The sequence below is a fragment of the Carassius carassius genome, chromosome 4, assembly GCF_963082965.1.
Source record: "Carassius carassius chromosome 4, fCarCar2.1, whole genome shotgun sequence".
Classification (NCBI taxonomy): domain Eukaryota; kingdom Metazoa; phylum Chordata; class Actinopteri; order Cypriniformes; family Cyprinidae; genus Carassius; species Carassius carassius.
In genome coordinates, this window is record NC_081758.1 from 40,298,196 (window position 1) to 40,323,449 (window position 25,254).

The 25,254-nt window shown below is 35.4% G+C and overlaps 1 protein-coding gene across 1 annotated transcript in view; it reads left to right on the forward strand.

Moving 5' to 3' along the window:
- Positions 1-685: 685 nt before the first annotated feature.
- Positions 686-25,254, forward strand: part of LOC132140034 (bone morphogenetic protein receptor type-1B-like) — a 30,569-nt gene continuing 6,000 nt past the window's right edge. Inside the window, exons 1-9 of the mRNA XM_059548803.1 lie at positions 686-909; positions 19,197-19,347; positions 19,428-19,527; positions 19,941-20,043; positions 20,295-20,391; positions 21,105-21,243; positions 21,918-22,110; positions 23,672-23,969; positions 25,043-25,218. Of these exons, the coding sequence (XP_059404786.1) occupies positions 831-909; positions 19,197-19,347; positions 19,428-19,527; positions 19,941-20,043; positions 20,295-20,391; positions 21,105-21,243; positions 21,918-22,110; positions 23,672-23,969; positions 25,043-25,218 (1,336 nt within the window). The 5' untranslated portion in view covers positions 686-830. The remainder of the gene's footprint in view (positions 910-19,196; positions 19,348-19,427; positions 19,528-19,940; positions 20,044-20,294; positions 20,392-21,104; positions 21,244-21,917; positions 22,111-23,671; positions 23,970-25,042; positions 25,219-25,254) is intronic.

Consider the following 25,254-nt stretch of genomic DNA (forward strand, 5'->3'; position numbering starts at 1 on the left):
TTTAATCAGTGATAATACACATTAATAATACATAAAATAATCAATGTAAAATGTCTCAGATTTTGCCAATAGTATTATAGTAGAGGATTTGCTAATATTTCGAATAGTTTTTTTTGGGGTTTTTGTACATTTTCTGTTTTCACTTAATTTTAGTTAATGTTTCAGTATTTATTCTTTTTTTAAATATGTCTGTATAGTATTTCTTTATTTCTGTTTTACTTTATTTGGTTTATTTTAATATATGTATTTTTAAACATTTAATTTTATTTCAGTTAATTAAATTTAGTTAAATATAACAACTAGTGTTCAACGATATAGTTTTTTTGACAGCCGATGCCGATATCTTGGAAAGCAGGAGGGCCGATAGCCGATATAAAGCCAATATTTAATCTCTTATTTTAACTAATTATTAAGAAATTTTAAGCCAAAAGTTAAGAAACTTTTACACACAAACAAAGATTTATAATAATTATAAATAATAAATAAATTATATAGTATATTTCTTAAATATACTATATAATTTAAAAGAAGGCAAAAGGAGGGTGAGGTGAAAATATGGGGGCGTGGTCTCAAAGTGGGGGGGGGGGGGTTGTCCCAACTACACTGAGGCTACTGTGTGTAAGACTGTGAATAATCCCCTCCCCCTTCTCTCGCTCTCTCGCTCTCTCTCTCTATCACTGGGCAGTCGGTGTGAAGCTGTGATCGAGGCTGCTGTGGGGTGTGCAGTTTCTCACATTCTCTAGAGGACACACACAGACAAACACTCAACAGTGTGTGTTGAGCAGACAGCTAAGGGATTCACTCGCTCGCTGGAGTTGCGCTCACAGAAGATGGATCTCTTGAGGACTTGCTTGCGTTGGGTCTGTGTGCTGGTCATTGGACTTCTTGGACTTGTGGAGGAGAACTTGGGTGAGTGTCAACCTTCAGAACTTACTGACTGCAGTTCTGTGTGTGTCTAATGCAGGATCTGTAATCCAGCTGGTCTCTGCTCTACGGATCGCCGCACACATTCACATTCACTCAGATGTTGCTGTTGTATAGCTCAGGATATTCTGATTGACTTCTCAGTTAAGTTCCATCAAAGTGTCAAGGGGTTTCTTCTAAAATGTCTTTATCAATGGTTGACATACAGTTCGTATGAATGAATGTGGAAAGCAGATAATTTGGGTGCATTTGATGAGAAATGCTTGAGTTCATAGTGAGATCACTGAATGTTGTTGGCAGACTGTGTCTTGGTATGTTTGAGCACATTATTTAGATCTCTTTTGGGACTTCATTGGAGACAGGTGAAATCATTTTTTTTTCTTTTACTTCATTGAAAGTATTTATCTATATTATCTATTGATCTATATATATATATTTATTTGCTCTCGTTTTAGTTGCATTGGTATCTGGAGGCAAGCAAATGTGCTTGATTGGGGAGAACAAATGTATAAGTTTATGAATCTGTCATTGACATCTATGATGGTTACAGCCCCGTCTAGAAGAATTCGTTTTTCTCTTTACTACCTTTACTTTTCTACATTTTTTTGGTCAATGTCTCAAAGTTTCAATCCTAACAAACTGCTTTTCATGAAATGTTTTTGCTTAAAGTGGGATTGAAATATACAGTTTATTTAGTGATAAAGGTGAATTAAATATTATATTATGAATAATTTAATTTAATATATGAATAATGTTATCTATAATATAATATTCAATGAAAATATAATATTTGTTTAAATCATTTTTGTTTATTTTAAATTGTTTCTATTTGTATTCGTAATATAATTAAATTAAAACCTTAAAGAAGAATATATATTATTTACAATAATATAATTTAGCAAAATATTTTCATATTTTTTATTAATTTGGTGATCAATTATAATTATTATTAGTAAAACATATGTATAATTTAATGATATTTATCTGATGCAATGTAATTTATAAGAGTAATTTAATTGTCCAAATTTTAGTATAACTCATTAAATCTGTATTTCTCTGTTAGTATGTACAGTATATGTGCTTAATGGTGTTTTGTATGTTGGACTTTTACAAACCTCATGTTTGGTGCTAGTGATGGTGTGCAAATGGTCAGCCAGGTGTTGCTGTATGTGTTTCTTGTTGGGTAGTGTGCTATCAGCCTCTCAGCTGCCTAACACTTGTTTTACACACAGTTGGAGGTCCGGCTTTGAAATCAGTCAGTGTTTCATCTATACAACAGTCTTTCTTTCTCACAAACTTGTTTGACTTTGTCTTTGACTGTTTTTTTTTCTAGCCAGACAGTTTTTTTGTTATTTTAAATTATCATATCGAAGGAATCTAATTTTGTATTTGCTGTAGTAAATTTTATTTTGCTGTCGGCCCTTTGTAGTATAAACCAAATATGGCCAGCTGTACAGAAGCGTCAACAATTATTTGGAGACAGTCTGAATGCATTAGACACACTCAAGTGCTGCAGGATCTTTTCTTTTCACTAACTTCACTTTGCTCAATGTCTTTTACTTTTTAGTGGATTTATTTCAGTATATCTTTTGTTTTCAAACTATTTCAAACTTATATTTTAAAACAGTGATTGCTTAAAGTGTGATTGTGATATTTAATGATATATTTAATCATATTATTCAATAAATTATTCAATAATAAAATGTCAATTATTAAAATAATACAAATGAATAAATATCATACATGTATAAAATTATAATAAAAATATGAAATATTAATAATGCCATCAATAATATAATATTGTATTTAATAAAATAGATTTGTTTAAATTCTATTTATATTATTATATTTATATAAATAAATTATATATTATATATATATATATATATATATATATAATTTCATAAAATATTATATAATTTATATTAATATTATTTAATTAAATATGTTTTAGATTTTAATTATTAAATTATTAATGTTATATAATAATATTATATTATTATATAATTTTATGTAACAATATTGATCTAATTCAATGTCATTTGCCCATTTGTATCATTTGTGCCATTTTCATCATTGCCCATCCCATAATAACCTTGAGACACAGTCCAGACCTGTCTACTGACACCCAGACGCACAGTGAACTCATCTGCTGTCCACCGAGCGCAGCGGTGCCTGCGGTGTCTCTGTCAGAGTTTATTATCCGTCCACAGCATCTCAGCCTCTCCATCACTATCACTGCTGCCACGCCAACTCACACATGTCAACTCTGAGTGTCTTCAGAGTACAGAGTACTTCCTCTGACAAAGCCAACATATATGTTTATGTGTTTGGATGCATGTCTGCCGCTTCTGGAATATATAAACTAGCAGGGCAGAAATATGATGAGCATATATAACATATGCGCTACTAATGTAAGACTACTGTATACAGTATATATATATATATATATATATATATATATATATATATACTATAATAATGTATAACTTAATTATGATTGTCATCCATCAAAACTTTACTAGTGCGACACTGGTTTGCTGTATCCAGCCCAAAGATGTAGTTTGTGTGTCATATGCTCATGCAGAGGTCGGGTGTTTTGTGGCGCTCTTGTATTTCACACGAACGTCTTGAACTGCTCCGAAACTCAGAATATCACAGAACATGTACTCGGGAGGTAGTGCAGTTATTTTATTATTAATTAAATTATCATTTTAAATGATCCCCGCTCACCCCGGTTGAGAACCACTGGTCTAGATGATGGTCAAGCTCATCTTGGTCAAGCCGGTTAGGGCTGGTAAACCACCTCAGACTAGAACAAACCAATTGCAGCAGTCAACTAGCTTAACCAGTGAGACTTTCTCTGTCAACCAGTTCCACCAACAAGTTTTACTGGTGTTACTATATCAGTCCGACAGCCAGATTAACACTTAAATCAGATTAAACCAACATTGGTTTATTTAGATTGATGATTTCTGATCAGTCAGTGTGAGAAACACAGAAAGTGAGAAAACAAAGAGCACTGTGCGATGTTCTTCTCAGTCACACCTCACTTGACAGCACGGTCTGAAACACTCACTTCCTGTTTGGCTCGGACAGAGGGCACGTCTCATATCCCATCTTTCATCAGTGCTCTCATCACCCTCTCACCTCTTTTCCTGGGAGGTTTTGAGGTTTAATCTCTGATGACTCTGATTAATAATGGCCGTTACAGGTTTGTCTTTTCACTGGCAGCGGCCACCTGTTGGATATATGAAGTGATTTAGATTTCGTTTCATAGCATAGTCCCTCTTAAACGATCATGTTCTGCTTTAAGTTGCACGTGGAGACTATATCACGGGCCGTCCAGCTGCAGTCGAGGCGATGGCTGGAGTCCAAAGAGATTTTGATGGACAGCCGGCAGATGTAGCTCCACGCTGGATTTTTGGAGTGTGGGAAAGACAGAGGTGTTGAAGATAGGAATAAAAGAAAACTAAAGAGTATTTAAGACAATACAAGTCTGAGAAGCTGATATTTGTTTGCATGAAATTCTGTTAGTCACAAATTTTGATGGCAAGTGGGAGTACAGTAGCACAGCAGCGCGAGACGTCCTGCCATCGTTTTATCCAAAGTACGCAAGCACAGATGTGAATACTTCACATTAAAATCCAATACTGCATGTTTTAATCACTGTTTTGATGCTTTGTAACTGAGCCTTCACCAAGCTTCGCCCATCATTGGTTAAAACAAGCTTTACGGGATTTTCCACAGTAATGACCTGGAGATTTCTGTGAAAGGTGGGATTTTTCATGAAGATGTGCTCATAAAGTGGCCAGAATTGATTGGATATCATTCTTACATGGGCTGGAATGAATTGTGACTAAAAGCATTTTATCTGCTGTTTTTCCTCTACCAAAATTGTTAAATTACACAGTAACATGATTAAAAAATGAGACAATAGAAGTCAATTTCTCAATAAAATAGAAGCTAATTCTGCTCATCCTTTTCTGAGTTCCCTGTATCAGTAGCCTAGTATTATTGATTTATTATGTTAAAAACTATCCAAACTCAGAGATCCTCAGTAGACTTGCATTATAATGATGTTCTATGATTATTTAAAAAACAAACCAGACTCTTGGGCATCATGCGTAAATTGCAATAGGGGCATATTTTGGCTTTTTCTGTAACTCTTTTATTAAGATATTTAGACTTTTGTGATTTTCCCAACTTCTTTGGTTTTCCTTCTTCAAAGGGTTAACACTATGTTGTTCAGAGAGTGAGGCCTGAGTGTGTTTGCACTCACCTACTGTAAGTGAACTCATGAGCACAGAACGAGGCTTGAATGAGCCTCTGGTCCCTGTGTGATAACTCACTTAATGGATTTTGAATGCTGCTTACGTGTATGCGTGTGTGTGTGTGTGTGTGTGTGTGTGTGTGTGTGTGTGTGTGTGTGTGTGTGTGTGTGAGTCAGTTCTGGAGCCTGAACTTTCTTGATTTATTAATGTCTTTTTAATGATAGAGAACAGCTACACTGCAAACAGTAACACTCAGAAACAGCACTCTGTGTGTAGTCAGCCTGGAGCCGGCGCTGTAGTGGACTATTAATGGAGGTTAATGATGAGGAGCAACACATGTTCACATTCAAACCTCTGGGCGTTTCTTGTCTTATTGTACTCTAAAATGTAAAAATCAGTTCATTTTAAATATCCACCCCAGCAAACTCTTATTCAGGAATCACCAACAACAGTGATTGGTCCATCTCGATCATTGGAGAGAAAAGTAACAGGTAGCCACAAGATGCATTTTGGTTTGGAAAAAATTAGGTAAAATATAAAAAATATGAATATATAAGACAATAAATAAATAATATATAAATAACTATAAAATACAATTATTTACGATTATTATTATTTGGGGTCATCATGCCTGTAAAAAAAAAAAATAATTATAATATATATATATATATAATTTAGGGTCATCATAACCCATAACCAGTTATTGGTCCATTTTTTAGCCTTATAGTATTTCAGAAATTCCCAAACAAGTTTGTAAGCCGAAAACTATGTAAATGTGAAATATTACTCGAAGTACCCCCTAATATGTTAATTTAATATTACAGTAATTTAACGGCAGATTTGCATATTCACAGTTCTCTGATGTTGGCTAATGGTCACATGACTCCTTGCTTGTTTGTATCATCACAATGTAAATTATATTATTGCCCAGTTTTAATCTGCTAAAAGCAACTATGAGGCATGAAGATATTAAGATATTATAAACATTATCGTCAGGATTTTATCTACAGCTGCTTTGAAATGTGCATTTTGCTAAGCATTTACATTAATTAGACCTAAATAAATATATAAATAAATATTATATTATGTATTAGATTTATTTAAATTTTTATAATGCGTTTTTATTATATTTTTTGAATAGCTTTTCATCATCTCACAAACACCAGTTTGGGAACCTCTATTCTCTCTTTGTATTTCTATGGTTCACTCTAACCCAAGTGCATCATGGGACGGAAGCAGCTGGATTTGGTATTTGGAGGTGTTGTATGTCAGTCCATCCTAATGCCTTTATCTTCTGTTCTTTATAATCTGCCCTCTCTTTCATCTCTCTATCCTTAGTATTGACCGCGTCCGTGGACGCACCTGTTCCCACCTCTCTCTTCTCGCCTGATCCGTAGGCTGAACGTTTCTGCACCACACCTGGACGGACAGCTGAGGGTTTACGGGCCTTCTTTTATTTCAGTTTGTGCTGAAAGGATCTTATGAAGTAATCATGAACAGATTTCACAGCAGAGAGTGAGAAGTGTGGGAGTTCAGCAGCACAGAAATGGCTTCTGTCTTATTGAAATATTCACTGTTCAAATGGAAATTTTGGACAGACATAGTGAAAAGCAAAGCCAGGTGTTTTTTTTTATTTTTTATTTTTTTGAAATAGCTACAAACTTTGGTTTATATCACAGCTATGACTAGTAACTGTTGTTATTAGTGGGAGGGATATTCTCATTTTAGAAAGCAATTGGTTGGACAAATCTAAAAAGTTGACTGGCCCAAGAGTGCAAGATTAGTTTTCAATACATTCCCATCCTGTAAGAGAAAAACTGTACTATATACAGACTGTACTGTATCTACTACGTTAATTTGGTACATTTTTTTTATTTTATTAGCATGACAATGACCTCAAAGCTGACCAACATTGTCATAAAGCTTAATTTCTGATTTCTTGATGTCTTTAATTTGTCATAAAGAAAGCATGTTTTTCTGTGTACAAATGAGCCATGTGTCATGAAATTGGATAACGTCAGTTTAAAGTTCAACCTTTGCATCAGTAGTGTGTCGATTTTAATTTTTAAACAATGAATCAGTCATAAACAGCAACAATGACATCGTTTTGCTACCGTATCAAAAGGAGGTGCTAATACAATCACATTCATTGCCAGTTAGCAATTCAGCTAACTGGCAATGATTCTTCAGCACCTATAGTAGACTTCAAAGTAGGTTTGTTTACATGTCAGGGACTATATTTTCCAGTTAAAAGATGACATTTAAAAGAAATGTATGTTTGAAAATAATGTGTGTACTTAATATTTTTACTATACATTAGCCTTTATATAAAATTAATGTATTAATGGTTGAAAAGTTTGCACTCACTCTGTGTGAGTCTTAAGGTCTAAAGGTGCAGATAAATGAGTGAAATTTCACAGTTAAAAATGTTAATTGTATGTCATCAGTAGTGTAGCAATGTATGAAGCACAGCTTACACAGAAATCACTTTCAAACCAAGCAGCTTTCTGTTGGTCATTGTGTTGAATCCATGTGCCCAACTTTGACCTTTTTGAAATTCCCAATTGAATGGATTCCTATTAAAATGACTGGATTTTGGCTGCAAAAATTTGCTGATCAACGGTAAATGTGACTGCATCATATATTTAACTTCAATTTAAGTCAAGCAGAAAAAAGCCCATTCCTGCACACAAAATCAAGCACATTTAAAGCGACTGTAATCAGAAAACAGTGCTCCATGTTAACGCACCTCTCGTATATATAATATAGTGCACCTCAAGTGTTTTATTGCTTAATTCTGTTGGACTCTTTTTGAACACAAAACCAGATCCCACTCACTGTGTGACTGTTAGTGAAAGATGCTTTAGTAAAGTTTGAGCAGAAAACTTTTTTTGGTTTCGCTGTTGGCCCAGAGTCATTCTTGTTTCTCTCATGTCATTGAAAGACTCTGGAAATGGAAGCCCGAGTTTTGCTTCTGCTGTTTATTTGAAAGTGCCGTGTTTATTTTATATTTCATTGAGTGTGGCGGCTGTGTTGTGTGTGTATCTGAGTGTAGGGTCGCTGGAATGGTCAGGTGATTGAGTTTCAAGATAAATTACATCTGGTTATAAACATAAACACAAGGCCACGGTTTGCACATAAGCCATCTGCACAGTCTTTCACTGTGTGTTTGCTGTCTTAATATGGTGTCAGTGGGTGTTTATATGAAGTGCTGTTAGCAGCCTCTGTGTGCGAGTGTCAGATAAAAACAGTCTCATCACCTTGCAGCAACCGTATGTCATCTTAAGATGCTTCCAGGAAATTTAAATCAGGGTTATCACCCCAGCTAATTAACATAGAGCAGGCTGTTTTTACCAAGACTCAAAATCACTTGGAACTCCAGACGCTGCTTCATTCCAGATATGAGTGGAATTTTCTTTATTTACATAACAGACAGTTGCAGAACTCTCACTGAGGAACCATGGCAACACACGGCTCTGAAACGCATTTCAGACGTCACCGACCAGAGACACGGTCTGCCTGTTATGATTGCAGATGCATGTTGCATGTATGTTTCAATTACAGGAATATTTCAGGTTGTTTTTGCACACTTTTGGTGGCATGCTGTCAACTATCAAAGACAGAAGTTTGGATGCCTGCTTCGGTGTATATAGAACAAGAGATGTTTATACCAATAAAACTGTCTAAAATTGCAGTGTGCGAAGTAATAAACTGTCTTTCAAGTGTTTACTTTTCAGCTTCGACCCTGTTATTTTTGCTTGGTGTCTACACAAGGATATCCAAAAGGGATGTGGAAGTGAGAAATCAAAAGTAGTCACAACTGAAACGGATGTTTTAGACAACTATACAGCTCATATAACTATTTTATCTGTTGAAATATTAAAATGAATTTTTTTATTATTATTATTATTATTTTTTTTTTTTTTTACAAATTCATGTTGGTGCTTTAACCAAAATAGGAGCATTCTCAGCTCAAAAGGACTTTTTTAGACAACTATACAGCTCAAATAACTGTTTTATTTCAGGTAATTTAATTTGATTTAATTTTGGTGCTTTACCCAAAAAAGGTGCTTCCCATTTCCTCCCCTTTCATAACCAGAAGTTCATCTGAAAGAGTTTCAAAGAGTTTTCAGACAACTTTACAGCTCAAATAACAGTTTTTTTTTTATTTCATAATTATTTAATTACATTTAATTTAATTAAGTTTTTATTTAATTTAATTTTAATTCAATTCAATTCAATTCAAGTTTATTTGTATAGCGCTTTTTACAATACAAATCGTTACAAAGGAACTTTACAGAAAATTATGTTTCTACAATATTTAGTAGTAGCTAGTAGTTTGTGCACGTTTGACAGGATTTTAGAAAAATAAAAATAATAATAATAATAATACAAGACGTAGTCAGCTAGATGATGAACTATCAATATTATTAATTAATAGTAATTATATGATGCAGTCACACATGTAGCAATAATTGTTAGTTCTGTTTGTTGATTCAAGGTTAGGATCATCTGGGGTCCTCTGAGGGTCAGCATCATCTCTTCTCAGGTGTTCTGGATCCAGACTGGAGCTTGTGTAAATCCTAGTTACCACGGGATATAAATCCCGTGGCAAAACATAGAAACAAAATAGAGACATCATTAGCATAGCTGCTGATCCAACAAAGTAAAATTAGTTTAACCCAAGCTAAAGAATAAAAATGCAGATGCAACTACACTCACAATTTAAGAGATACATTATTCGAATGCTTGGCGAAAGAGATGCGTTTTTAATCTAGATTTAAACAGAGAGAGTGTGTCTGAACCCCGAACATTATCAGGAAGGCTATTCCAGAGTTTGGGAGCCAAATGTGAAAAAGCTCTACCTCCTTTAGTGGACTTTGCTATCCTAGGAACTACCAAAAGTCCAGCGTTTTGTGACCTTAGGGTGCGTGATGGGTTGTAGCGTGGTAGAAGGCTAGTTAGGTACGCAGGAGCTAAACCATTTAGGGCCTTATAGGTAAGTAATGATAATTTGTAACTGATACGGAACTTAATAGGTAGCCAGTGCAGAGACTGTAAAATTGGGGTAATATGATCATATTTTCTTGACCTCGTAAGGACTCTAGCTGCTGCATTTTGGACGACCTGTAGCTTGTTTATTGACGAAGCAGGACAACCACCTAGAAGTGCATTACAATAGTCCAGTCTAGAGGTCATGAAAGCATGAACTAGCTTTTCTGCATCAGAAACAGATAACATGTTTCGTAGCTTGGCAATGTTTCTAAGATGGAAGAATGCGGTTTTTGTAACATTGGAAATATGATTTTCAAAAGACAAATTGCTGTCCAATTTAACACCCAGATTTCTGACTGTAGAGGAAGTAACAGTACATCCGTCTAGTTGCAGATTGTAATCTACAAGATTCTGTGTGGTGTTTTTTGGTCCGATAATTAATATCTCTGTCTTATCCGAATTTAATTGGAGAAAATTATTTGTCATCCAATCTTTTACATTTTTAACACACTCTGTTAGCTTAGATAATTGGGAAGTTTCATCTGGTCTCGTTGAAATATATAGCTGAGTATCATCAGCATAACAGTGGAAGCTAATTCCGTATTTTCTAATAATATTACCAAGGGGCAACATGTATATTGAAAATAGAAGGGGACCTAGGACGGATCCTTGTGGCACTCCATATTTTACTGATGATAAATGAGATGACACCCCATTTAAGTAAACAAAATGGTAGCGATCGGACAGGTAGGATCTAAACCATCTTAGAGCCTGCCCTTGAATACCTGTATAGTTTTGTAATCGATCTATGAGTATGTCATGATCTATGGTGTCGAACGCAGCACTAAGATCAAGTAAGACTAGAAATGAGATGCAGCCTTGATCTGACGCAAGAAGCAGGTCATTTGTAATTTTAACAAGTGCAGTTTCTGTGCTATGGTGGGGCCTAAAACCTGACTGAAATTCTTCATACAGATCATTTTTATGCAGGAAGGTGCTCAATTGAGCAGACACAACTTTTTCTAAAATTTTAGACATAAATGGAAGATTTGAAATAGGCCTATAATTTGCCAGTACACTAGGATCTAGTTTTGGTTTCTTAATAAGAGGCTTGATAACCGCCAGCTTGAATGGTTTTGGGACGTGACCTAAAGATAACGACGAGTTAATGATATTGAGAAGCGGTTCTTCGGCTACAGGTAACAGCTCTTTTAGTAATTTAGTGGGTACAGGATCTAATAAACATGTTGTTGGTTTAGATACAGTGATAAGTTATTTAGCTCTTCCTGTCCTATATTTGTAAAGCACTGCAGTTTATCTTTGGGTGCGATGGATGAAACTGAAGTGTTAGACGCTGTAGAATCTACATTCGCTATTGTATTTCTAATGTTATCTATTTTATCAGTGAAGAAATTCATAAAGTCATTACTATTTAATGTTGGTGGAATATTTGAATCAGGTGGCGTCTGGTAATTTGTTAATTTAGCCACTGTGCTAAATAAAAACCTTGGATTGTTTTGGTTATTTTCAATGAGTTTGTGGATATGCTCTGCCCTAGCAGTTTTTAGAGCCTGTCTATACCTGGACATACTGTTTTTCCATGCAATTTTAAAAACTTCCAAGTTAGTTTTTCTCCATTTGCGTTCAAGACTACGAGTTACTTTCTTGAGAGAGTGAGTATTACTGTTATACCATGGCACAGTACGTTTTTCTCTAACCTTTTTCAATTTGATGGGGGCAACAGCTTCTAATGTATTAGAGAAAATAGTGCCCATGTTGTCAGTAATTTCGTCTAATTCATGTGTATTTTTGGGTACAAATAGCAGTTGAGATAGATCAAGCAGGTTATTTGCGAATCTGTCTTTGGTGGCTGGAACAATAGTTCTGCCCAGACGGTAATGCTGAGACATATAGTTAATATCAGTTATACGCAGCATGCACGATACAAGGAAATGGTCTGTAATATCATCACATTGGGGTACAATATCTATAGCAGTAAGATCGATTCCATGCGATATAATTAGATCTAGTGTATGATTAAAACGATGAGTGGGCCCGGTGACATTTTGCTTGACTCCAAAGGAGTTTATTAGGTCAGTAAACGCAAGTCCTAATGTATCATTTGCATTATCAACGTGAATATTAAAATCTCCCATGATTAGCGCCTTATCAACTGTAACTAGAAGGTCTGAGAGGAAATCTGAAAATTCTTTTAGGAATTCTGTATACGGCCCTGGTGGTCTATACACAGTAGCCAGAGCAAGAGATACATTAGATTTCTTTTGCATGTCTGACAGTGTAACATTTAGCAGAAGTATTTCAAAATAGTTAAACCTGTATCCTGTTTTCTGGGTAACATTGAGAATATCACTATATATTGTTGCAACACCTCCTCCACGACCAGTCTGACGGGGCTCATGCTTTTAACAGTAGTTTGGTGGAGTAGACTCATTTAGACCAAAATAATCATTCGGTTTTAGCCAGGTTTCAGTCAAGCAGAGTACATCAAAACTATTTTCTGTGATCATTTCATTTACAATAACTGCTTTGGGTGTGAGTGATCTAATATTTATGAGCCCAAACTTTAAAAATTGTTTTTGTTCATTTACTTTACATTTTTCTGGTTTAATTACGATAAGAGTTTTTCTAGATCCTACATTATATTTTGACCTCACTATTCGGGGAACAGACACAGTCTTAATAGTTTTTACAGCACAAGTACTTTTATCATTTAAGCGGGTGGAACAAAACTCATCATAATAGTTATTAGAGAATTGTCTTACTAGTCACATGGAGCGAAGTGTCCTGGAGATGTTGTCAGAGAGCAGCTCCGCTCCGATTCTGCTGGGGTGAAATCCATCAGCGCGAAACAGCCTAGGACGCTCCCAGAAAAGATTCCAGTTATTAATAAATAGCAGTTTCTGTTCTTTACACCATGACAACAGCAATTCATTTAAAGCAAAAAGTCTACTGAACCTTTCGTGTCCTCGTCGATACGTGGGCAGTGGTCCTGACACGACGATCGTCGCCGCGGGCGTCGTGCTGCGAACCGTCTCGATCAGGCTGCTGAAGTCCCTCTTCAGCATCTCCGTCTGCCGCAGCGTGGTGTCGTTAACCCCGGCGTGAAGCACGACCGCTCTGGGGCTCTCGTCGACCTTCAGGATCGCGGGTATCTGCGCAGAAACATCGAGAACACGAGCACCAGGCAAACAATGAGTGTGCACTTTACCTTCGGCTAACGTAGCACTTACGTGTCGGACGATGGAGTCTCCGATGATCACAGCGTCGTGTCCTGTCTCGCGGAGGGGAGCGAAGCGGTTCCGGATGGAGATGTCGAAGGCAGGAGGGGGAGAAGTCGTCGCCCGGGACCCGGCTCGCGTCCTCCGCTGTGGATGCACCCAGGGTCCGTGGTGTCCCGGCGTCGCAGTGAAGGACATCTGGGAAGATCGCGTCCTGGGTGCACCGGGCATGTGCAGAGAAACACACGGAGTAGACGTGGTGGGACTGTTAGCAGATCGCTGTATACTTACCCCGGACTTGTGAGCGTCAGCCCGGGATGATTCCAGCGCGGTTCTCCGCTCTCTCAGCTGGGCCTGCCTCACCTCCAGGTCGGGAATCTGCTTTCCCACGGCCTCGAGCTCGAGCTGCACAGAGTGGAGACATTCATCCGCCATTAAAGCAAGTAACAGTGAGTACAGCAGTGGTAATGTGTGTGAATAGAGTATTAGCAATGTTAGTGCAGTTAGCTGCAACCACGCCGCTGATGCTAACGGGCTAAAAGCTAATAGCGGACCCGGGAGATCAAAATAAAACTAGTGATAGCGAGGCGCTCTGATTGTTTTTGTTGTAGAATACAATAGAGGATATATTCACACGTTATATAAACGGAAACGATGATGTATAAAATTGATTTTTGAGTTAAAAATAGTCAATGAAAAGAATATAGTGACGGAGCTCAAACGCAGTACAGCCGCCAACAACAAACAGGAAGTTTATTTTATTTTATAAAGCTCCTGAAGCTTAAAGAATAGTGCCAACTTATAATTATAAACTTCATTTTAAACTTGAAAATCTTAACTTTTTACTATAGATTTCCTTCAAGTGCCAAAGCAAAAACAATTGACATTATTGTCTTTGGCGATCAACAGCATTCCCCACGTGAGATATAGACATTAGGTTCCTTTAAATCTTCATAACAGATTGGCACATATGGCTAAACTGTGAATGAGGAGCAGAAAGCAGCTTCATGGAGCAGTCGGGCTTCTCTGACAGATTCACAGTGATTATTTGACTGTGTAAAGGAATGAAAAGTGTCTCTCTATGTGAAAATCTCTGTCCTCAGGGGTTTTATTCAACCATTAGACTGACAGAGAGTGAAAAAGAGATTTTGATTGAGTTCAGACCCATTCAGACGGCCGGTCATGTTTGACAAAGCCCGGCAGATAAAGACACAGCTGAAGCTCTCTTTTGTCTGCTCTCTATCTATTATCCGGTCTTACCTTTTCTTCTACTCATAGCAGTTTCACTTTCTTGCATCTGTTGTATTGATCTTTTTTCCTTTCATTCGTGTAAACTCATTATCTCCAGACCCCCGCGGGTTTGATTGATGGCTCTAGGTTTTGATTGACAGGTGTGTCAGGCTTGACTGTGGCTTACTGAAGTGGTTGGATTTTAGGGTTAAAGCGAGGTGCTCATGTGAGTGTGTGTGTGTGGAAACACATGTGCACCTCGCTGTGTAACTGGGGACATCCTGTTGACTGCTATTGTTATTTAACTAAGCTAATTATAGTTACTATAGACTGCCTTAAAAGACATTTAATCCTGACTTTATGCAGTTTTAGATGTGAAGCAAGACTGAAAATTTGACTACTTGTTTTAACTAATTTACTAAACATCCAGAAAAGTAGTCAAATAGTTGGGGAGTCAGTGTTTGCATTAGTGTGCAGCATTAGCGCTCTGACAGCCTGATGTGACGAATGATCGTGTATCTCTAGTGCCAGATTCATGATGCTTGCATTGTTATGAACAGAGCCAAAAAAAGTATTTCTGTCAGTCATTGGGATTGGTGCAGTTTTACAGTCAAACATGTTTATTGACTTATGATATATTGCGTAAGCTCTTGTATTAGCACCCTGTTTAGATATCTACAGAGGCTTTTGGATTCCCATTGGTTTTTTTTAGACATAATTGATTTTTTTTTAGGTTTTGCATTTAAATATATATCTAGACATTCTAAGAGACTACCTTTTGTCAAGGTTTAGATATTTTTGGTTAGATAAATATCAGGTTTTACATTATGATTACAGTCAAACATTAAAATCTTGTTAAAAAGGGAACACATAGAAAGCATTTTTGTTACTCAGTATTTGAAAATGTAAAAATCTACCAAAATAAGGAATGGAAAGTGATAATTCAAAACACAAACACATTTTTTTTTTTTTTTTTACCAGTTTCTTACCACAAATCTTACCAGTTTATTTCTGTGTATATATGTGTCATCTCATTCTGATGAAGCTAAGATTTTTTTATATTTCAAAATATAAACATTTTTGGTCAAAAATGACCGAAGAGGGCCAGAGTCTTAAACACATTTTGAAATCTTTTTATTTTATTTTATTTTTTTATAAAGAATTGTGTCGGTTACAAATTAACATATGTTTTTTTTTTTTATACCTATAGCATCACATTTCTAAAACTTCACCTATAGGAATTACATTAGTTTAAATTACTTAACTGCATTAATTAAAATGAACTAACAGTGATCAAAACTACAGATTAATCTTTGATCATTTTAATTTGAACATTTAATTAATAATTTTAACAATCAAAAATGGTTTACATTCCCTGAATTTAGTTCAGTTCAGTTTGCTTTGACCAAAATAAGAGATTTTAAAAGTCTACCCTTAGGAATTACATTAGTTAAAATAATAATAATTACTAATAATCTTTATGTATTATTGTTTTAATTTCAACATTAAATAATACTTTTTTACATAGCAAAAGTGAACATTTATTTTATTTCATTTTAATTTAGCTAATGCATAAACTAATCTTAACAACTGAGACCTTATTGTAAATTGTTACTAAATATAGAAGTTTATAGTACAAATAGTTGTGAAAAAGGTGTGAAATCAATAAATATTCCAGCAAAGACCAAATAAAATAAAAGCTGGTTCTGCAAGCATGATGTTGACTGTATAAGTTGTGCGTCACTGTAAGATGAACGCTCTAGGGTTAACGGTTATAAATGAGCTGTTCTGTTTATATGTTAAGTCTCACAGCGCTGACTGTGTTTACGACTGTTTTCACAGGGCTTTCTTAACTATGCATGAGAGGGCCAAATCCGTCTGCGTTTATGTGTGTGTGCTTCATAAAGTGTGCATATGTGAAATAAATGGTTCAGGCAGGGATGGGATGAGATATAGAGCAGTGCATCACACTCATGGTGTGTGTGGGAAAGTGTGAGTGTTTATGTTGCATCTCCTCTGAATGAGTCTTACTGTATACACTCACATGTCCGTAGAAGTGTGTCTGTACTTTGTACAATTAAAGTTGACCCTAAATTATGTGTGTTAGATGTGCTAGGATGCTTTCAGACACACACAGACTAGCCTCCATTCTTTATCCAGACTTGAGCGCTGTGTTCAGCTCTGTAATATAAGCAGTGCATTAGTGAGTTTAGACTAGTGATAGTGTTTGTAACAGAGAGTGAAAGACAAGAATAGTCTGCTGAGAGAGAGAGAGAGAGAGAGAGAGAGAGAGAGAGAGAGAGAGAGAGAGAGAGAGTCAGCTGAAGTTGACTTTAAGTTACTAAATATAACATAATGTACCATCAGCCAGGTGGTCATTATCATAAAAATAAAACCAGACAGGGTGAACAGGACTCCAACATGGAGTATAGTTTTGAGTTTAAATTGGATATAAAATGTTTATTTTGTAATATTTCACTTTTCCAGTATTATATTATATTATGTTAAATAGAGATATTATTAATTATTTATTTAGATAATATAACATGAATGTAATATATATGTCTTCTGTATGCACAGTAGTATGTGAATCAGATTTAATTTAATATATATATATATGTATGTATGTATATTTATTTTTTTCAATGTCCAATAAAACACTAATATCATAATGTAAAAACTATATTATAAATATATTCTACAATTATGTTATATTATAAAAGAAGACATTAATTTGAAAGTTTTTATTGTATTTTTGCAAGCTTTACCAGTATGCTTATGATTTATCATCGCCTGTCTGTTTAAATGGGTTTCCACTAAACATACATGAACCAGACTTTGCAGATAATTTTTCAACTATGTTATGAATATTAATTGAATTGTTTATATTGTATTTACTTTAATTTATTATTTTTATTTACTGGTTATTAGTTCATGTACATATAGGTGTTACAGTGTTTTTACACACAGTTTTTACTGTATGTAAACAATATTATCAGTGTTAAAAGAATATTCGACCACTGAAAGCCAAAAACGACTAATCAGAATGACGTTTTCCAGAGAGCCATGAAATAAGCATCTTTATTTTATGTCCTGGTGTCAACATTATATACAGCATTCCCCAGCACCCCCTCTCTGTTTTTAACAGCTCACAGATGTGGGGTTATTTTGACTGAAGGGTGCATGGCCCGCTTCTATAAGTACCTTTGTGACTATCTGAATCTGTGTGTGTGTGTGTTTGTGTTCGGTCACATGCACAAGCTCTTGTGGGAGAGGAAAACCCACACATATCAACTTTACAGCCCTGTATCGTAACTCTGTGTTTCTTAATTTTCATCCAGACTGACTTAGTATGCACTAATTATTGCAGCAGTAACCCCAGGTTAAGTGTGTCACTCATGGGCACAAAAGCACAGTTGTGCTCCTCAGCAAGGTTAGTATGGTTTATAACCATATTTTTTTAATTTTATATTCAAGTAGTCTTGCCAGTGTAGAAAAAAGCCAGTAAAATAAGTTGAAGTAAGTAAATAAGCATGAATGAACATCTCATACCTGATGCAATCGCTCAATCAGTATTTCATCCATGGAAAGACGGTGATAAAATAGCTTGTGAATCAAATGCCACGTAGCGTTTAATTTAAGCCTTTCTCAGGAAGTGATCAGTGTCCACGGCTCATTAGTGCACTCGAGAAATGAAGTCTAGAGATAAGATTTTTGCTAAATATTAAACTATGTACTCACTATATATTACTACCTGTCAGTGATGTCTTAATTATTTAATGTTGAAATAAATCTGTTATTAAATGAGTTATGAGAGGCACTGTGTAAACCAATACATTTCAACAATAAATAGAATTTTTATATTATAGAAGTTATATTCATTATGTGTCTTTGTAACTGTAATCTTAAAGGACTCTTAAAGGACAGAATTATAACTGAATTTATTTAAAGAAAGAGCTATTGTGACTGTGGTGTAATAATCATTTGTATATTTATATGTTTGTAGTTGTGTAAACTTTTTTTTTCATTTAAAATAATATTTGACACAAACAAATCAGTATTACTTTTAGCAATCTATCCTTGATGCTTCCTGCTCACAAGTTCAGCATCCGTTCAGATCGAGTGCTTGAGAAGACCTTCTTCAAACAAACTTCTCCAATAACCTCTTCATATCGCTCCAAAACAAGTGACAGACTGTCCAAACTGCATTTCCATCTTTCTGTTTAATTTATAAAATGTCTCTTGTGTTTTTAATCTGCAAATATTTGAAGATGAAAGAGTGAGACTGATGTGATATTTGCAGCCGTATTTCCCCAGGTGCCATAAATTTCCTACTTCAAAGATGTGAGTTTTGATCCTGAGTGTCTGGGAATCTGGAGTAATTATTCAGTTCGGTCCCTCGCCGTTATTTTTGCTCTGTAAACAAGAAGGAATGAAATAAAGCACACTTTAGACTTGTATAAATGTTGTGTGAGCTTCTGACAGATACTGCAGGATGATAACTGACCCATTTCCTCTTTCTCTTCCTCGCCAGCTAATGTTCTGGACACCATGCTGCTGAGGAATTCTGGGAAGGTAGAAGAACGTCGGGAGACAGGAAGTGATGCGCCGGCTCTACCTCAGCGCTTCCTGTGGTGCTACTGTTACCATCACTGTCCGGAGGAATCTGCTAATAACACATGCAGGTATCAGGACACATCCCGCCTCACTAACCTACACTTGCACACATACTTTCCATGGCATTGCATGTGTGTTGTGTGTTCAGGACGGATGGTTACTGCTTCACCATGGTGGAGGAAGAGGGTGGAGCGGCTGTGGTGACGTCAGGCTGTCTGGGTCTGATCGGATCAGAGTTTCAGTGCCGAGTGAGTCATAAACTGCTCTAATTTCCAAAATAAACCACTTAAGCGTTAGTGCATCAGTCCTCAAGCACAGACGAAACAAAAGCCTTAGTAGCTCAATGAATTAAACACCCTGTCCTGTTGAAATTTCTATTCTTCAGCAAGGAATCCACAGAAATATGAAGCAGGATAAATGTGATGATGTGTATTGATGAGCAGAGGAGAATTATTTACCTCAACCTCAAACTCAAAAAAGTATAGCTAATAACAATAAAAGTAGTTTATAGTCAATAATGTGAGTGAACTATTGCCTTACATTCCCCCTGTATCATAACATAAAACAACTTAAAATCAACGAGTTGCTTGTGGTGTTTCAGTGTCATTGTGTCTGTTACTAACCACCTGTTAATATAGTGTGTGTGTGTGTGTGTGTTTAGGACACGGGGAACTCTAAACAGCGGCGAGCGCTCGAGTGCTGCACAGATCAGGACTACTGTAACAGACACCTACATCCAACACTGCCTCCCCTACAAACACCCAGTGAGTGCACACACAACACACAACACACAACACACATAGGGCTGTCGCTATTCGATGAATCCAATTCCACTACTTAATTTTTAAAAATCCTTGATCGCATTTTGCCCATGTTGAGTAATCAGCAAAATACTGTAAGTGACTTATTTCACAGACGAGAATCCATGAAAATCATTTTCAATCATCGGTGTGTGTTTACCGTTGACTCTTTGACATATAATAATGTGTGTGTGTGTGTGTGTGTGTGTGTGCAGGTTACGTGATGGGAGACATTCATCATATTGCTCTGCTCATCTCAGTGACTGTCTGTAGCTTCATCCTCACCTTCATCATCATCTTCTGTTACTTCAGGTGTGTAAGTGACCAAACAGACACAAACACAGACTTCAGTTTCTTAAATAAAGCTAATTAAAGGGGTAGTTCACCCCAAAATTAAGATTTGTCACCATTTACTTTCCCTCGAGTTGTTCCAAACTTGTATGAGTTTCTTTCACTTACGCAGCACTTAAATCAAAACTTTACAGTAAAGGGGTTTGTTTGTATATCATTTTATTCTTAAAACCATGGTACATTTTCCCCTTGGCTGTCAATAATATTTTCTAATTTATGGAGTGATGAAAATATGTATTCAAAATAAGTCTATATCTAATAAAGCAACAAAACCTGGCTTTTCCAATGTTCAGTTCTCTGTTCTGGAAGGGTTTATTTAATTAGATAATGTCTGATGGCATCACAAGGCAAACATAACATTTCAGAACACATGTAGTTCATAAATGATTGCAGTTCTTAATGTAGGGAAGCATGGTGTGGTCAGGTACTTTTTAACCTTTTCATTTGGGAAGTACTTGCCTTAAAGTGACTATGAACTTTTGGTCAGCGTGAACTACAGTGTCTGGCTACATGAGACCAGATTAACTCTTATTCTAAACTTGAATGGGTCACATTATTAAAATGATATTTGTCTCTTCATGTATTTTTATCATTGTGACCGCAATGTAAATCCCCAGGCTGTGTTTGTGTGGACATGTTAGTCTGGCGTTCAAGTGGCCTTTGTGGTGTTTCAGGTATAAGCGTCATGAGTTAGTCCCGCGCTACAGCCTCGGCCTGCATCCAGACGAAACGTTCATTCCTCCGGGAGAATCCCTGCGGGATCTCATAGAGCAGTCCCAGAGCTCCGGCTCAGGGTCAGGACTCCCCCTGCTGGTGAGGGTCACACACTGCACACAGATCACACCAAATCCACATCTTCAGAAAACATGGATGGAATCATGGAATTTACTGTATAATGTGGAATGTTATGGAATTTTGGATGAATAGATCAAAAGTAGAACTGTACAATTAATCAAATCACAACATGAACTAGTATCTATGATTATTAAACTGCAAAAAGACTAAGAATAGTTCATATGAAGTCAGTGTGTCTCAGTGAATGAGAAGTGCAATTAATACACACAGAAAAATCTTCATTACAACCAGCCTGAATATGTATTTATTATTTAAAATTAATTAAAATAAATAAAATTACATTAAATAAAAATATAAGACATAATTAAGATTAAGATAACATTTTCTTAAACCATTAAAACAAAATTCAGAAAATTACAACGTAAAATGTTAAAATGTATTTAATTTTAATAAGTTATTAAATTGTTGAACTATCCATAAAACAAACAAACAAAAAATGAATACATTAAAAACAAACTTACAATGGAAAACACCGAAATCGGGAAAGAAAAAAAATCTGAAAAATAAGACAGATTTCATATTGCACCATTCATCCTGTTTTATTAATAAATGTCACTGCTCTTACTGTGTGTGATCAATCACTTCATGTTTGTCTGACTTTATAGTGTGTGTGTGTCTGTGTGTGTCTGTAGGTGCAGCGCACTATAGCCAAGCAGATCCAGATGGTGACACAGATCGGAAAGGGCCGTTATGGAGAGGTGTGGATGGGGAGATGGAGGGGAGAGAAAGTAGCTGTGAAAGTCTTTTTCACCACAGAGGAGGCTAGCTGGTTCAGAGAGACAGAGATATATCAGACTGTCCTCATGAGACACGAGAATATACTGGGTGAGACTTTCTCTCTCAAACTTCCTTACGTTCATATGCTACTATTACAATATTAATGTAGCAAATATACAGAATATTAATAGGAAAGGTAGTGCTTGCCAAGCTAAAGCAACACATGATTTAAAGTTATTCCACTACCCTCTTGAAAAAGTAGTAAGGTGCACTAATAAAAATATTTAATTTCACTGAAGCTGTTAAGAGGGCAGCATGTGTATAATTAGGGTTAAAAAAGAACTAATTTTTATATTTGTATCGCTGTTTGATGCCAAATGAGTCGATGCTTCATAATAATAGATGTTTAAATATCTCCACTGCACTATATATATTCTAATGTAATGTAACAAAAGTCTTTCAATAAAATAAAGTGTCTTGTCAGTTTTACTACTTAGGATAAGTATATAACAGGGATTCTCAGACCTTTCTTTCAGTTGAACCTCTTTTACATAAAATATTTACTCGGAGTAGATTTTTCCAGTAATTTAACAGGAATTTGCATATTCACAGTTCTCTGATGTCCATTAATGTTCATATGACACACAGTAAACAGATAAATTGTTTAATTTTTTAATTTTAATAGTATTTTATTTTATTTTTATTATATATATATATATATATATATATATATATATATATATATATATTATCATTATTTATTTTTATGATTTAATTTAATTATTAGCTTTTCATCAAGTCAAGGAATCCCTTCTCTTTAATTTAGTTTTAATTAAAAAATGTAGTTAAAAAATGTTAATTTAAAAGTTCACAGTACTCATAAATTTTGGTTATAATTATTATAATATAAATATTTAAAATGTATATATATATATATATATATATATATATATATATATATATATATATATATATGCTCACAGAATAAATGACATATCATTTTCAACAAAATGTATCTTCGTATTAATTATTATAGTTTTATATGCTCATATGAATTAAGTCTATATGATTTGTTACTCTGTGAGTAAAAAAAAAAAGACTTAGAAATTGTGCAAAACCTTCTGTTAAACTAAAACCTCAGCATGTCCATGTTATTTGTCAACTACTCAATTAACTAAATATTTTAGATATGGGGACTTCTGGGAGAGTGTTTGAGTGATCACTCAAATTAAAGTGAATTTACTTCATTAAAACGAACCATCCAAAATAAATCATTTGACTTTCATTAATCGCTGCTGGAGGACATTCAGTGAGAGTGTTTTTGAACACAAAGTGATGCAACAGGCAGAAGTACTGCGTCTTTTCATGCTCTTCCACTGATTTAGAAAAAATAGCAATGCTGTTTTCAAAACAGTGGAGCTGCTGTCACGCAACTGAAAAATGTAGTTTCATTAGCAGCCTATCTACTGTTATTGAATTTCTCCCACTGGTGAACATGTAGTCGGTAATTACAGGAACATGAACCGTGTTAAAATACACCATCTTTACTAGTAGTCATTTCAAATTAATTAGCTGATATCAGATTAATTATTACATGAAATTAAGCACAGCCTTGCTCAGAGTATATTAAGCCTCATGCACTAATTTAACTCTTTCCTGTGTTCTCCAGGGTTCATAGCGGCTGATATTAAAGGCACGGGCTCATGGACTCAGCTCTACCTCATCACTGACTACCACGAGAACGGCTCTCTGTACGACTATCTCAAATGCACCACCCTGGACAGCCGGGCCATGCTGAGACTGGCGTACTCGTCCGTCTCCGGCCTCTGCCACCTTCACACCGAGATCTTCGGCACGCAGGGCAAACCAGCCATCGCCCACAGAGACCTGAAGAGCAAGAACATCCTGGTGAAGAGGAACGGAGCCTGCTGCATCGCTGACCTCGGCCTGGCCGTCAAGTTCATCAGGTCAGAGTTCAGATGCTTTGGTTTACTCGTCTTTGAGTTTAACCTGATAATGATTGTAGGCAGCAATATTACCAACCATAAACAAAAAGTTGATCAGTCAGAAGTAACCTGCTTGGCATTTTACATCTTTCTTTCTTTCTTTCTTTCTTTCTTTTAGTAGCTAGTGTAAGCAAAATTTTATATAATAAAATTTAGTACACAATCTTAGCTGATTGTCACTATTTTCAATTTGTCTGTGTATATATATATATATATATATATAATTTAATATAAATGTATTAATTTCATTATATATATATATATATATATATTTTATATTGTGTTAGTTTGGTTTTATTGGTTACAATTTAGTGTACATTTTGGGAATTTTGTCTCTGTAAATAAGGTCCTCAGAGATTTTTGTTATTAATTATCAGTTACATATTTCTGATTATTAAACACTGTTAAATTCAAATAAATACTGTTCTATAATTAAAACATTACACATATATCAGTGTTGTTATTGTTAACTAAAATTATTTATTTATTTTGTTACATTGAGTATGTTATCTATATTAATATTTTCTGTATATTTTATTTTATTGCAGCTTAAACTAAAAAACTTTTTCACCACAGAAAAAAGTTCATAAAAATGAATTAAAGCTGTATAGAATTATTAATAAAAAAATATAAAAATGATGAGTGACAAAATAGCAAAAACAAAACTGCAAAAATGTTACATGAAAACTGAAAATAAAAAAAATAAAAGCAAATTCAAAATAATACTACAATTGTATATAATAATTTGTAAATTTCCTACCTTAAATATATCAAAACCTAAGTATTGATAAGTAATATGCATTGCTAAGAATTCATTTGGACAACTTTAAAGGCGATTTTCTCAGTATTAAATTTTTTTTGCACCCTCAAATTCCGGATTTTCTTAACAAACCATACATCAATGGAAAGTTTCAGATGATGCATAAATCTCAATATGGAGAAATTGACCCTTCAGACTGGTTTTGTGGTCCAGGGACATATATGCTGATGAACTGAGTCTTACTAATGAATCACTGCTGTGTCTCATCAAACAGCGACACTAATGAAGTGGACATCCCGCTGAACACCCGCGTGGGCACCAAACGCTTCATGGCTCCTGAAGTTCTGGACGAGACTCTGAACAGGAACCATTTCCAGTCGTACATCATGGCCGACATGTACAGCTTCGGCCTCATACTGTGGGAGATCGGCCGCCGGTGTGTGTCTGGAGGTACACAATATCAGCCTTGTCTTTATGAATGTGGAT